The sequence below is a fragment of the Nomascus leucogenys genome, chromosome 2, assembly GCF_006542625.1.
Source record: "Nomascus leucogenys isolate Asia chromosome 2, Asia_NLE_v1, whole genome shotgun sequence".
Taxonomy (NCBI): domain Eukaryota; kingdom Metazoa; phylum Chordata; class Mammalia; order Primates; family Hylobatidae; genus Nomascus; species Nomascus leucogenys.
The window spans coordinates 88419690-88435631 of NC_044382.1; the positions used below are offsets into that span (position 1 = coordinate 88419690).

At 38.2% G+C, this 15942-nt stretch overlaps 1 protein-coding gene across 8 annotated transcripts in view; it reads left to right on the top strand.

Moving 5' to 3' along the window:
- The first annotated feature begins 250 nt into the window (after positions 1-250).
- Positions 251-15942, top strand: part of TENT2 (terminal nucleotidyltransferase 2) — a 73168-nt gene continuing 57476 nt past the window's right edge. For 6 of the 8 annotated variants that reach the window (XM_030800588.1, XM_030800559.1, XM_030800575.1 and 3 more), the window contains exons 1-5: positions 268-584; positions 826-890; positions 7408-7581; positions 7790-7879; positions 11050-11287. Coding sequence is in view for 7 of the 8 variants with exons in the window: in XM_030800559.1 (XP_030656419.1) it covers positions 7445-7581; positions 7790-7879; positions 11050-11287 (465 nt within the window). In the remaining variant the exon portion in view is untranslated. Of the gene's footprint in view, positions 891-7407; positions 7582-7789; positions 7880-11049; positions 11288-15942 lie in introns of all 8 variants that reach the window. The other 2 variants (XM_012505509.2, XM_030800560.1) reach the window with 2 other exon arrangements.

The window sequence follows — 15942 nt, forward strand, 5'->3', positions numbered from 1 at the left end:
TACAGCTAGAACGGCTGCACGTGAGTTCACGCAAGGGGCCCAGAGGTGGCCCTCCGGCGACTGCCTGCTCCACTCCTCTTAGCGCAGTCCTAACCCTTTCCCAACTGGCGCTGGCAGCAGTTTAGAAACTAACTCCTTCCAAATCCGGCTGTCTTGCGCCTGCGCATTCAAGCAAAGCGCTCATAGGCGGAGGGGTGGGAGGGACGCGGCCACCGGAAGTGTGACCTCTCGCTCCTCGCTGCCTATTCTTATCCGGGGTCACGTCGATCTTCCGGGTGTCTTTGACAGGGTTTTCTACGCCGCTTTTTCGGCGACTTTTTGCTCTTCCGCTTTTTGCCACCGCCCCCAACCTTCTATATCCTTGCAGCCCCTACCTTTTCTTGTGTTGCTCCTCCCCTGGCAGCCCTGCGAGGGGTTAGCAGCCGGAGCCGGAGCTGGGCCTAGCTGTCGCACGGGCCACCACTACCTCCTTTGGTTCGGGAGAAAGCTACGACGGAGTACGCCCAGCCGTCCCCGCTCGGGCCTTGGAACTTCTGAGCGGGCAGTGCGGGTAGACCCTGCTTAGCCCTTCCCGGAGGACACTTGTGAGTTTAGGGGGTTTCGGAGAGGAACGCAGCGGTGTAGGCCCAGGTCGGGGGCGGGGCACGGGAAACTTTTCCGAAACGGTAGCGTTTTGTTTTGCGTGGGAGGTTCCGGCAGTATCTCTTGGTTATTCCAAATTTATGGGCGGCATCTGGGCTGCTGTACGTTTTGAAGAATCTTAGGACCGCTTACTTTGCTTACTCGTTTTCTCTTCCTCGTGTACTGCCTCGTGCACCACTCCAGGACCAAAAGAGGAAGATAGTCTTGGGACTCCTGCATGGTGTTTCAAAGGGTGGTGAAGAACTAAGGTAAGTAGCTGGATTAGTTAAAAAATTTAAAAGGCATTTATCTTTTAAGGCTTAATTAAATGGCATGAAATTGCCTCAGCTTTTCACTTTATAGGAAAATGCACAGGTTACGACTGTTGTATACGTTTCTTTTCTTGTTCAGCCTTTGTAGAAAGACTCTTCGTCTCAAGGTGAGAACACGAAAGGCTTATATGTCTCAAAACTTACGGATTCTATAAATTACTTGTCTTATCTCTTTCAACTCTTTGTTTAAAGTAGCAGATATTTTTCATTAGGGTGAACAGAGAAGAAACAGGGAAACTGTAAAACACAAGCTAAATAACACATGTGCAGTGTATGATTTTGTGAAGAAAGATTGTAACTGATCACTAAATCTGTGTTTTTATATTACAGGTAACATAGTAACTTTTGTAAATGTCTTCATATTGTATGGTTCAGTACCACCAGGCTTCTAATACGTACTGATTAACATCCATAAGGCTATATTAATTTATACTGATTAATAGCCAGTAATAGTGACGTTACTTTGTTGGTGTGAATAGCCCTAATTATGTGTGTTCTGGAAATGTCCTGTGGCAGGTTCCATGTGAAACAGGCCATTTATGAGTTGTTTAAGAAATACCCATTTGGAGCCATGGGACTAGATTATTTTTTGGAACACGGGTGTAATTTAATTCTTAACCAAAAGGAATATCCTGTTCAAAACCTGGAAGTGGTTTTCACAGTGGGTTGGCAGGCTTTAGGAATTGAATTTTTCGTATTGTGGAGAAAAGAAGTGGGTTTGAGATATCAAAGGTATTTGGACAAAATGGACAGTATCTTGGTTTAGCCAGTACAGTTTTGGTTTTCATACTAGGTATATTCTGCTTTCTAAGGAATCCTGATGAAGGAATTATATATAACCTTGAGTGTTCTCTAATTTGTTGGAGGAGAGGTCAAGTTGAGGACAGAAATTCCAGGTTGCAAATTCCAGGACCAAATACTTTATCACTAGAAATTACTAGGAATTAATTTTTTTTTTTTTTTTTTTTGCAAGACGGTGTCTTGCTCTTGTCACCCAGGCTGGAGTGCAATGGCACGATCTTGGCTCACTGCAGCCTCTGCCTCCTGGGTTCAAGCGATCTCCTGCCTCAGCCTGCCGAGTAGCTGGGATTACAGGCACGTGCCACTACGTGCAGCTAATTTTTGTATTTTTAGTAGAGACAGGGTTTCACCGTGTTGGCCAGGGTGGTCTCCAACTCCTGACCTCAGGTGATCCGTCCGCCTCGGCCTCCCAAAGTGCTGGGATGACAGGTGTGAGCTACTGTGCACGGCCGAATTAATCTACTTTTTTACTGCCTTGTCTCATGTAAACCTGTGTAATTTCCAATTGGGTCCACCTTAGGAAACTGTCTTTAAGGTTTTCTCCGTAAGGAAAGTACCAGTATACTCTTTTACGGTCAAGTACAGATTGTGGAACTGATAACTTTTAAGGTAAGGAAAATTGGATATTGCCAATATCTGGATTTTATGTATCTATCATAAAATTTGTCACATAGGAGATGGTAGAAGACCATAGTTAATGTGGAGTAATGTTTTATGTAACTAATCTCTACTTACTGAAGAAACTTTCATTCAGAGTATGAAAAAAATGATTTAAAATTTTGTGGAGATCCCCTTATTTGTTACAGTAATAGTTTTACTGTATTTTATTTTGTGAAACTACGTTCTGTTTAAAAAATGATTATGTTGTTTATGATAATTGTTTTGATGTCATTTTTATTTTCATCAAAATCTGTGAAATGTATTAGAAAAAGGCATAGAAATTCATGGGCGTTTCATTTACTTCCTTAACTCTAGATGTCTTTCAGAATACCTATATTGGTGAACATAGAATGAATGCCTCGGAATGATTTTCCGCTACTTGAAGCCTATCTTCTTTAAGAGCCTGACTTGAGGGCCAAAATTCATACTGAGGAGAGGCTGACAGATCCTTTGTTTTGCAGGGGCTCCAGAGCTTGATATATTTCTGGGAATTTGGGATAGGCTAAACTAGATTTCTGCCCTAGACTAAACATCTGGCTGTGGACTCATTCTAAGTTTTTAAGCTGAGGATAATTTGGTCATTAACTTGGTAGAGTAGTTCTGAGCCACAAGTCATCTTTAGACTTATTCTTAGTTTGGATTTGGCTGTGTAAGGGATGGAAACAAGGTGAGGCCTGGGCTCTTAATGTCATTTTGGATCTTCAAATCTTAATATACATGGACCTTATTCAGTTATAGAGGAAAAACAGCATATTTTTTATAGGTATAAACAAAAGTGTCTAGGCTTTTTGCTATGAACTGATTTAAATAAGCCTGAAAGTACAAGATTTTAATTCTAGTTTTTCTGAATACGTATTTTTTCCATTCACTAGATTTGTAGTGCCTATTCCAACAAAATGAACTATCAAGCAAAATTTGTTACAGTGAATTGTATTTAATATCATTTTCTCATAAATCCTATGAAGTAGGATCCTGTGTTTTATGGGAAATTAGATTAGGGAACCAGAGTAAAAAAGGCCAAGAAGGACCGTGAGCCTGAGCAAAGGGTGAAAAGTGTTCGTTGCCAGTCTTGAATCTGGCAATCCAAGATTTTTCTTTTTTCTTTTTTTTTGTTTTTGAGACAGGGTCTTGCTCTGTTGACCAGGCTGGAGTGCAGTGACACAGTCTCCTCGGCTCACTCCAACCTCCATCTCCCTGGCTCAAGTGATCCTCCCACCCCAGCCTCCAGAGTAGCTGGGACTTCAGATGCAGACCACCACACCTGGCTAATTTTTGTTGTGTTGTTTTTTTTTTTTTTTTGAGACGAAGTCTCTTTCTTTCGCCCAGGCTGGAGTGCAGTGGTGCAATCTCCACTCACTGTAACCTCTGCCTGCCGGGTTCAAGCAATTCCCCTGCCTCAGCCTCCCAAGTAGCTGGGATTACAGGTGCCCAGCGCCACGCTAGCTAATTTTGTATTTTTAGTAGAGACGGGATTTTGCCATGTTGGCCAGGCTGGTCTCGAACTCCTGACCTCGGGTGATCTGCCCACCTCGGCCTCCCAAAGTGTTGGGATTATAGGCATGAGCCGTTGCGCCTGGCCTAATTTTTTTTTTTTTTTTTTTTTTTTTTGAGACAGAGTTTGGCTCTTGTTGCCAAGGCTGGAGTGCAATTGCGTGATCTTGGCTCACTGCAACCTCCGCCTCCCAGGTACAAGCGATTCTCCTGTCTCAGCCTCCCAAGTAGCTGGGATTACAGGCATGTGCTACCACACCTGGCTGATTTTTTTGTATTTAGTAGGGATTTCACCATGTTAGTCAGGCTGGTCGTGAACTCCTGACCTTAGGTGATGCATCTGCTTCGGCCTCCCAAAGTGCTGGGATTATAGGCGTGCAGCCTAATTTTTGTATTTGTTGTAGAGATGGGGTTTTACCGTGTTGCCCAGGCTGGTCTCTAACTCCTAGGCTCAAACAATCTGCCTGCCTCAGCCTCCCAAAGGATTACAGGCATGAGCAACTGCCCAGCCCAGGATTATTGTGTGTATTTTTACTAGGGGATTCCCTGCAATGCTACTTAGTTCAAGATATTTGTCCATTTCCTCTGAAGAAACTAGGGTGTACAGGTGAGGAAATATGATAGGATTAATTTCTTTTTTTAAAATCTCTTGTAAAAAGACATAAGGGTCTGCTAAAGAAAGTTGACAGACTCTTATTTTCTGGAGGTTAACCTTGTCTCTGGTTCAAATTAGAGTCAGACATTTGGGATGAGGTCTGATGATGGTTCATAGAATTTTGTCCACAATCTATTATGAACCCTGGACTGGTGAGCCTTGTTATCGGTGGCCAACCTAGGGAATTTTAATCTTATGGAATTGAAAAAACAAGGAACAATGTTTGTGAGGGATTTATTAATTTCTTCCCAGATTTTTCTTTTTCTCTCCTATTGTCTCTCATAGTTTTTCCAGCCCTCCTAGTCACAATCCCCAGAGGCAGCTACTTCAATTCTTCTGGCTACCTAGTTTTATTTTTCTCTGTTGTTGGAAAAAAAGAAAAAAGAATAAAGCTTATATAGTTCATTCTTTTGATTTATATTTACTGAAAATGAGAATTTAGCACTTTTTGTACCCTCTGTCATCCTCCATATAAAACTTGTGATATATAAACACAAATGTACAATATAGTCATATATAAATAAATAATATATAATAAATTTTATATAGTAACTCAGTTTTTAAAAAATCAGTATATTCAATCTTCGTAAGAATCAGGTAACTGATTATATTGCCTTTTTTATATTACCTGTTGAGTGTTTTTTTTTTGGTAATTTATTTTTAACTAGCTACATTTCTGTATTTCTAAAATTATTTCTACTCTGTTAACAGAACTTATCTCTATGGTCAAATACATCAGGTAATCTACCAGCTGATTTTTCTTTTCTTGGCTATCTTCTTGAAGCCCTGCATCCTCCTATTCTAATTTGAACTGTTAGCTTCCCATCACTGTCATCTCGGGTAATTTACTTTGTTTCTGCCCTACATCAGATCTCCCTTTTTCTAGATTCCAGGTTTTCTTTTTCTTTTTTGATAACTTACATGTCTAAGAATGTTTCTAGTTGCCCTTGCATTGATAGTACAGCTAGGTATAGAATTATAGCCTGAGAGCATTTCCGTCAGAGATTTGAAGTCATGAGTCCATGTCCTGTGCTATTGAGAAATCCAAAGCCATTTTGATTTCTTAACCTTTGTTTGTAACATTTTCCCCTGTTGAATATTTTATAAACTTCCTTTTTTTGTGTGATATTCTGAAACTTCAATATAATATACCTTGACATGTAACTTTTTTACTGTGCTTTGTACCCTTTAGATCATTTCAATCTGGGGATTGGTGTCTTTCAGTCTCTGGCATTTTTTTGTTTTATTTATTAGGTAATGTCCTGTATTTTTTCTGTTCTTCCTGGACCTTCTGTTACAATGTTAGATCACATAGTTTAATACTTTTTTGTTTTCTCTTCTGTTGTCTTGCCTCCTTCCTGCCCCTACCACCTTTTCCTTTTCGTTCTTTCTAATACATTTTCTCAAGGTTATCTTTTAACTTTCTGCTGGGTAGTTCTGCTTTCAATTTTATAATTTCCCAGAGCCTTTTTATTTTTTTTTTTGACATAAGGTCTTGCCTTGTGTCCTAGGCTGGAGTGCAGTGGTATGAACATGGTTCACTACAGCCTTGACCTCCTGGACTCAAGCAATCTTCCCACCTCAGCCTCCTGTGTAGCTGGGACCATAGGCACACACTACTGTGCCTGGCTAATTTTTTTGATTTTTTTTTTGTAGAGACAGGGTCTCACTTTGTTGCCCAGGCTAGTCTTGAACTCCTGCGCTCAAGTAGTCTTCCCACCGTGGCCTCCCAGAGTGCTGGGATTCTAGGTGTGAGCCACCGCATCCGGCCCCTATCTTTTTAAATAGCATATTCTTGTTTTATATATGCATGTCTTTTCATTAATCTGAGGTATTTCTTTTTGAGTGTTTATTTGTTCCTGACATTGTTTCTGTTTATTCCCAGGTTTTATTTTTCTTCTGGTGATCCATGGATGCCTATTTTAAGTGAGAATATCAGGAGTCTAATTAGAAACTCTAAAAGTGTGTGGGTAGGGCCTGTCAACTAGTAGGCTTCACATTAAGTTGATTAGTTAGCTACCTTGACATTTTCTTGATGGACTGCCAAATATTATTATGTCCTTTTGTTACTATGTTACATAGTTTCTCTCTCATTTTGTTTTTTCATAGAAGAGTTTTCTAATTGCTTGCTTTGAGAAAGTGGGCTGAGGAGTCCTATTTTTCTTTGTAGACTTTACCTGATCCTCATTTTCAGTTTATTACCTTATCCTATCCCTTGCAAGACTACAGCCTTGATATATCGGTCATTGCAAAGAATAAATATCTACTCTCCTCCCTGGATCACTGAAGGATTCTGATTGCTCTGTATAATTTTTCCCTATTCCTATGGAACATAGCCCTCTTTTATTGGAAGTCTTTTATATAAATTATGTAGACTTTGAGGGGAATCTCAGAATCTTATAAATTGTTAAGACAATATAAAATCCATTCCTTATTTGATCAGACTGTAAGATCCAAATTCTAGGAATCAGGATGTCATGTGGTTTATACCTTTGTATAAATTAGTTTGAGAATAAATGTAATAATCTGTGGAATTTTATTAATGTCAGGTGATAACTTGATTTCTAAAAGATTTGTTGATATGAGGGTAAATGTATTAGGGTAAATTCATCAGAAAATTAGAAATGTGTATATATCTTGCTGTTTGAATTATGTTAATCTTAGATTTAGAATTTATTATTAGTTTTCTTTTGTTACCTACAGTGGCACTTAAGAGACCTAGTTAACTTTGCAAATAAAATTTGTAACTTGATAACTAATTATTTTAAGTTAGTGGATAATAGTTATCAAAGTGTTTAGTATCTTTAAGCTATGATAATTTAATATTGTCCTTTTAAATTATCCTAGGTAGAAGAATACATGCTCACTTCCAGTGAACAAGAGCATGTTCCCAAACTCAATTTTGGGTCGCCCACCCTTCACTCCAAATCATCAACAACATAATAACTTCTTTACCCTGTCACCTACTGTTTATTCACACCAGCAGCTTATAGATGCACAATTCAACTTTCAGAATGCAGAGTGAGTATGGTGATATTTTGGCCCATGTTGTTGGTAAATTTCATTTTCTATTTGACATAAACCCTTTTTGTATTAAACTTTTGAATGTGGAGAATATGTCGTCACATTTTTTTTTGATAGGGATGTATTTAATTTTTTTTCAGAGATTGGTTTTGTTTTTAAAGAAAAAATATGTGTAAATTACTGTTCTTTTCTTTGATTTTGATAGCTTGTCTAGAGCTGTGTCATTACAGCAGCTGACATATGGAAATGTCAGTCCAATACAGACCTCAGCTTCCCCATTATTTCGAGGAAGGAAGTAAGTACTTCTTAATTATTTTAAAAGAATTTTTGCATTTCTGAGAACTCTGTAACAGCGTATCTTGAATTAATATTGTATGGACCCTATGCCCTATGTTTTGTTTTCTGGGACCTGTACGATCAGATCAGTCGTGGAATTTTAACATTTTTATGCGTTTAAAAATTTTAGGGGTTCTTTTGTTGATTTTTTCCTGCTTTATTGTATGTTTATTTCTGCCCTACATCAGATCTCCCCTTTTCTATATCCCAGGTTTTCTTTTTCTAGAATAAAGCTGTTTCCTCAGAAAACCACTTTTTAATTGAGATTTTTTAACTAAATGAGATGGCCTTCTGTATTCATTTGCTAGGGTAGGGTTGCCATAACAACGTACCACACATTGGGTGGCTTACACAACAGAAATTTATTTTCTTACAATTCTGGAGGCTAGATCAAGGTGTTGGCAGGGTTGGTTTCTTCTGAGGCTTCTTTTCTTTCCTTGTAGATGGCTGCTTTGTCACTGTGTCTTAATGTGGCCGTTTCCCTGTGTTTTCTGTGTCCTTATCTCTTCTTCTAAGGACACCAGTTATATTGGATTAAGGTTCATCATAAAGACCCCACTTTAACTTAAGTAACTTTTAGGAGGTCCTGTCTCCAAATAATACAGTCACATTCTGAGCTACTGGGGTTTAGGACTTCAACATTGGAATTTCTAGGGGGACACAATTATAACATTTTCTTTCTAGTAAACTTTATGTTTTTCTTTTGATTTATCTACATCTTACACAGGTAAGTTTCCATGATAACAAATATTGTAGTGAAAATTTCTGTGTGACATAAAACTTCCTATAGTCAAGTCAGGAGTCAATTAATTTTAATCTTTGATTAAAAGTAATTCATTTATTAAAAAATAGAACTTGAGAGGTAGTTACTAAAATAACATTTGGCAATATTTAAAAGACACCACTGTTACTTAAAAACCTATATAAACCTTTTATAACCTTTATGTCCCATTAAAAAAAACACTATCAGTGAACAAGGTGCTGTAAAAAAAAATAATAACACTAGCTAGGAATTATTGCTTATTATGTAGTAATCATTATTCTAAGCCTTTACAATTAATGGTTTGATTAAATGACGTAACACTGAGGTAGATACTATTGTCCCTTGCCTGTTGAGGAGAAAGCTGACTCACACAAAGGTTAAGTAACTAGTTACTCAGAAGTGACATAGCTGGGATTTGAAATGTTGTATGTCTCTGAGTCATATGCTTATAAGCACTACAGGTTGTTCTTCAAAATTGTCGTTGAGAAAAGTTTTATAATAATTCTAATAGTATTGACTTTATTCAGATTTTATTTTTTAGAAATTGCCTTTATAGCCAATTTGTGAATTAAGAATGAAAATAAGCTCCATTAGGCCGGGCGCGGTGGCTCACACCTGTAATCCCAGCACTTTGGGAGGCCGAGGCGGGCAGATCACAAGGTCAGGAGATCGAGACCATTCTGGCTAACACAGTGAAACCCCATCTCTACTAAAAATACAAAAAATTAGCCGGGCATGGTGGCATGTACCTGTAATCCCAGCTACTCAGGAGGCTGAGGCAGGAGAATGGCATGAACCCGGGAGGTGGAGCTTGCAGTAAGCCGAGATCCCCCCACTGCACTCCAGCCTGGGCAACAGAGTGAGACTCCATCTCAAAAACAAAAACAAAAACAAAAAACTCCATTAATTTGTAGTTAAACATTTTTTAAAAATTAAAATTTGGCATTCTCATTAGAAGATACTCAGCATATATAGCTCTAAAATACTTTTATGTTTAAAAATATTAAATATACTTTTATGCATTTAGCACTGTATACTTTACCTGTGAGTAGAGGTTCCACTTATTTTGCAGATCTGTCAAGGAGAGAGGAATTGACATAATCCCAAAGGAGTGTTAAAAAACCTTCTATGGGCCGGGTGCAGTGTCTCATGCCTGTAATCCCAGCACATTGGGAGGCTGAGGTGAGCGGGTCATTTGAGGTCAGGAGTTCGAGACCAGCCTGGCCAACATGGTGAAACCCCATCTTGACTAAAAACACAAAAATTAGCTGGGCATGGTGGCAGGCTCCTGTAGTCCCAGCTGCTCAGGAGGCTGAGGCAGGAGAATAGCTGGAACCCCGGAGGCAGAGGTTGTGGTGAGCTGAGACCGTGCCACTGCACTCTAGCCTGGCAACAGAGCAAGACTCCGTCTCAGAAAAAAAAAAAACCTTCTATGACCCATAGAATTTTCAGGCTTAAAAGGAATTGGGCCATTTTCTGTGGCATAAAGTATTACCTACATGAACAACTTAATGTATCGATGAAGTAAATGTCTTTTTTCCCAACAAATATTTACTCTAATGATTTTTCCCTTTTTATTTTGCAAATACTTAAACCTCCAGAAAAATTTAAAGAATGATATAGTGAATATCTGTATGCCTTTTGCCTAGATTCATGAGTTAAAAGTTTTACATTTGATTTCTTTCTCTTTTTCTTTTTGCCCACTTGCTTTTTTTCCTGAACCATATAAAAGAAAGTTGTTGACACCATTTTACCTGAAAACATGTCACCTACAAAACAAGGCTTTTCTTCTATATAAGCAAAATACATTGATTATTCCCTAGAAATTTAATATTAATAAAATACTATTATCTGAGTTGCAGCTCATTTTTGAATTTCTTCATTGTCCAGTGTCACTATAGCTTTATTGAAAAGTGTCTCTTAATCTGGTCTTTCCTGCTGATGAGTCAGAACATGGGTGTATTCAAAGAGCCCTTTTTTATAACTAGCACTCAGCTCACTTAGTCGTATCTTCCTTATGTTATAGTTTGGATCTTCTTAGTAATTCTATAAATAGAACTTTTCCTACAAAGTTTGAACTACTGAAATGAAACATTGGGGTAGTTCAAATACAGGAGACTAACCTCAATATATACATGTAGTTTTTTCTATCTGCATTATTACTATTTTTTTTTAAGGTGTTGAGAGGCATTTCTTGTGCTGAACATGAATATTTTTAAGATCCATATAAAGCTAATAAAGTGACCTTATTGAAAGAATCATAATATTGTCATTATCTCTTATGATATTTGTATATATTTAATTGCTTTTTATTTGTTATCAAAAAGTTGTATCTTTAATTACTAAGGTATATTGCTTATTTTCAGGAGATTAAGCGATGAAAAAAACCTTCCTCTTGACGGTAAACGGCAACGTTTCCATTCACCCCACCAAGAGCCAACTGTAGTTAACCAGATTGTGCCTTTATCAGGTGAACGAAGATACTCAATGCCACCATTGTTTCATACACATTATGTACCAGATATAGTCAGATGTGTTCCACCTTTTCGAGAAATTCCATTTTTAGAACCTAGAGAAATCACACTGCCTGAGGCCAAAGATAAGGTAATGATAATGTAGATTTTAGTTTTGCCTTTTGGGAATTTAGTATAAAGTATTAATCAAAAATATTTAATATCCTGGATTAAGTAGAACGTGCCTTTTTTGTTGCAATGTTTAAAGTACTATTCAGCCTAATTTTCTGTCTAAACATTACTTTGATTTTTGGTAGCTATTCTTTTATAGAAATGCAGCCATCAGGAAATCAGATCTTCCCTGATTTATGAAAATTTTATTAGAACCCAAACACTTTCTGAGTTTAGAGAACTGTCTTGTTACTTGTTTTTACTGAAAAAAAAAAAGTTTTCATATAGCTATTGTAATACAGCGTTAGAACACATTTTGTTTTGGGATATTTGTGTTTAACATGAGGTTTTTTGAATGTCAAAAATAGAGAATCCAGGAGTCACTGAGAAAAACAATACATTCAAAGTGATATAATCAAGAAAGATGTATCAAAAACATCTATAAAAATTTTCAAATAAGTGAACTGAAGCTATTTAAATAATAATTCTTGGAAAATGACATTGTCAGCGTTGGGGAACAATGAGTTATTTAACATCTAATACTAGAAACATATGTCTCCCCTCCCCCATATTTAGTGAAACCTAAAAAATCACCTTCTAGGTAATTGAGAGGGGTTTATAATGTAAATATCTGTATTCTCTTGGGTTGTCTGTGGTTTATACTTGCCGTTTTTGCATTTTCAAAGCTGCCACACTCTTGAGAAATAAGACATTTGTAGGCTAAGGAGAAGGACCCTGAAGAAAATATAGCAACTTTGTTTTACTCATCTTTGGGTTCCTATCAACCAGTATAGGTCTGAAACATAGTAAGTGTACAGAACTGTTGGGTCAGAAAAGCAACATCTGCTTCATTCCTTAGTTGTGCTGCTTTTTTATTCCTCTATTATTATTTTGTTTTTTAATTTTTTAATTTAGTTATAACTGTACCATAAAATTCACCCTTTTAAAGTGTATAGTTCAGTGGTTTTTAAATATATTCCCAAAGTTGTACAACTGTACTATCTGATTCCCAAACATTTTCCTCACCCTCAAAAGAAACCTTGTACCCAATAACAGTCACTTCTCCTGCTCCCTGGCAACAACTAATCTATTTTCTGTCTTTATCCCATCCTTGATATTTTATATAAATGAAATCACTCAATATGTGGCCTTTCGCGTCTTGTTTTTTCATTTAGCATGTTTTCAAGGTTCATCCATGTTGTAGCATACACATCAGTACTTCATTCCTTTTTATAGCTGAATAATACTCCATTGAATGAATATACCTCACTTTGTTAATATAGTCCTCAGTTGACGAATTTCTGGGTTGTTTCCACTTTTTGTCTGTTATGAATAGTGCAGCTGTGAATATCTGTGTACAGATTTTTGCATGGACATATGTTTTCACCTCTCTTGGAGTGAAATTGCTTGGTCATATGGTAACTCTGTGTTTAACTTTGTGAGGAACTGCCGAATGTTTTCTAAAGTGGTTGCACCATTTTACATCCTATCAACAGTGTATAGGTGTTGCACTTTCTTTACATGCTTGCTGAACTTGCAAAACTTGTTATTGTCTGTCTTTTTGATTATAGCCATTCTAGTGGGGATGAAATGGTGTCTCATCGTGATTTGGATTTGCATTTCCCTAATGCCTAATAATATTGAGCATCTTTTCATTTGCTTATTGGACATTTGTGTATCTTCTTGGGGAAATCTCTATTCATCTAGATCCCTTGCCCATTTTTAAATTGGACTGTTTGTCTTTTTACTGTTGGTTTGTAAGAGTTCTTTATGCATTCTACATATTAGACCCTTATCAGATAATGATTTGTGAATTTATGCTGCCACTATGTGGCTTGTCCTTTTACTTTCTTTTTGGTATCCTTTGAAGCACAAAAACCTTTCATTTTGATGCAGTCCAATTTATCTGTTTTCCTTTGGTTGGTTGTGCTTTTGGTGTCATATTTAAGAAACCATTTTGAAGGTCACAGAGATGAATGCCTATGTGTTAATTTTTAAATTTTATTTATTTATTTTATTATTATTATTTTTTACCTGCCCTGCCTATGTGTTATTCTGAGTTTTATAGTTTTAGTTCTTACATTTAAGACTTTGATCCATTTTGAGTTAATTTTTGTATATGATGTAAAGTAGGGGGTCCAGCTTTATTCTTTTGCTGTTGGTCCAGTTGTCCCAGCAGCTTATTGAAAAAACTGTTCTTTTCTCCTCTGTAATTTTTTTTTTAACCATATTGAAATAGGAAAAACAATCAGGCAAAATCAGTGGGAGAAAGGAAAAAACAATCAGGCAAAGGAAACTGAGAAAAGATTAACTTGGGTTTTTTTAGTTAGTTTTTTTTGTTTTTGTTTTTGAGATAGAGTCTAGCTCTGTCTCCCAGGCTGGAGTGCAGTGGCACGATCTCGGTTCACCGCAACCTCCACCTCCTGGGTTCAAGCGATTCTTCTGCCTCAGCCTCCTGAGTAGCTGGGATTACAGGTGTGTGTCACCACATCCAGCTAATTTTTGTATTTTTAGTAGAGACGGGGTTTCACCATGTTGGCCAGGCTGGTCTTGAACTCCTGACCTCGTGATCCACCCACTTTTGCTTTTCAAAGTGCTGGGATTACAGGTGTGACCCACCGTGCCCAGCCTAGTTTTTGTTTTTTAAAAAACTTTAGAGACGAGGCTCTTACTGTCATGCCCAGGCTGGAATGCATTGGTGGGATCATAGCTCATTGCAGCCTTAAACTCGTAGGTTCAAGTGATTCTGCTGTCTCAGCCTCCTGAGTAGCTAGGACGACAGGCATGGGCCACCATGTCTGTCTAATTTTTTTTTTTTTTTTTTTTTTTTGAGATGGAGTCTCACTCTGTCGCTCAGGCTGGAGTGCAGTGGCACGATCTCGGCTCACTGCAAGCTCTGCCTCCTGTGTTCACGCTATTCTCCTGCCTCAGCCTCCCGAGTAGCTGGGACTACAGGTGCCTGCCACCACGCCCAGCTAATTTTTTGTATTTTTAGTAGAGACGGGGTTTCACTGTGTTAGCCAAGATAGTTTCGATCTCCTGACCTCGTGATCCACCCTCCTCGGCCTCCCAAGGTGCTGGGGTTACAGGCGTGAGCCACCGCACCCGGCCACCTGGCTAATGTTTTTAAATTTTTTTTTGTTTTTTTTGGTAGAGCCAGGGTCTTGCTATGTTACCCAGGCTGGTCTTGAACTCCTGGCCTCAAGTGATACTCCCACATTGGCCTCCCAAAGGGCTGGGATTACAGGTGTGAGCCACTGTACCTAGCTGTTTTTACTCATTTTAAAGACTATCGTGTAATGCCATAATATGAAAGCCTATGGTATAAATTAAATCAGACCTTTGAATGAACGTATAAGAATCTTTTTGCTGGGTGTGGTGGCTCACGCCTGTAATCCCAGCACTTTGGAAGGCCAAGGGAGGCGGATCACAAGGTCAGGAGTTCGAGAGCAGCCTGGCCAATATGGTGAAACCCCGTCTCTACTAAAAATACAAAAATTAGCTGGGCGTGGTGGCAGGTGCCTGTAGTCCCAGCTACTTGAGAGGCTGAGGCAGGAGAATCACTTGAACCCAGGAGGCGGAGGTTGCAGTGAGCTGAGATCATGCCACTGCCCTCCAGCCTGGGCGACAGAGCGAGACTCCGTCTCAAAAAAAAAAAAATAAAGAATCTTCTACTGGTTTTTTAAGGTATGTATGCTGGTAGCCCTGTTTTCTGTGGAATTTATTATGATAAACTATTGAAAGCTCTCTATTTTTACTTGTATTTGTATGTTGTGATAGTTAACTGTTAGAACTAACTAAATAACTACTAGTTCTGCATATGGAGTAGGCAAATTTTCAATTTCAGTAAATTTAATAACAATTCACATTAGTGTCAGCATAAACCATCTGGTAAAGTACAGTTCTGTATCAATAACATTTTAAAATTAGTCATATAGAAAGAGATACTCCTAAATATTTAGAATTAGGGATTTATCTTTTTTGTTGTTGTTGTTTTTGTTTTTTTGTTTTTTTTGAGGTGCAGAAGGCTAAAGATAGATTGTGTAATTGAACCAATTTCTTTTTTTTAGTTTTTTGAAACAGAGTTTTGCTCTTGTTGCCCAGGCTTGAGTGTAATGGCACGAACATGGCTCACTGCAACCTCCATCTCCTGGGTTCAAGCGATTCTTCTGCCTCAGCCTCCCAAGTAGCTGGGATTACAGGCATGTGCCACCATGCCCTGCCAATTTTGTGTTTTTAGTAGAGACGGGGTTTCACCATGTTGATCAGGCTGGTCTCAAACTCCTGACCTCAGGTGAACCACCCACCTCAGCCTCCCAACATGCTGGGATTATAGGTATGATCCACCACGCCTGGCTGGAACCAATTTCTTTGACTGCTACTCTCTACCTGCCAAGTTGTGGGAGAAAGAAGGCAAGCAGTTAGTTTTGTGTTTATTTTTTAAGTGAACGCTTTTTAAGAAAGCGAACATTTATTGATGTTTCTGCTAGGCATTCTACATATGCTATCTCATTTAGTCTTTTCAGCAACCCCATGACATGGATATTATCCTAATGTTATTGAGGCTCAGGAAGCTAAATAACTTGGTCAAGGTTACAGCTAGTAAGTGGTAAAACCAAGATTTGACCTTTGTCT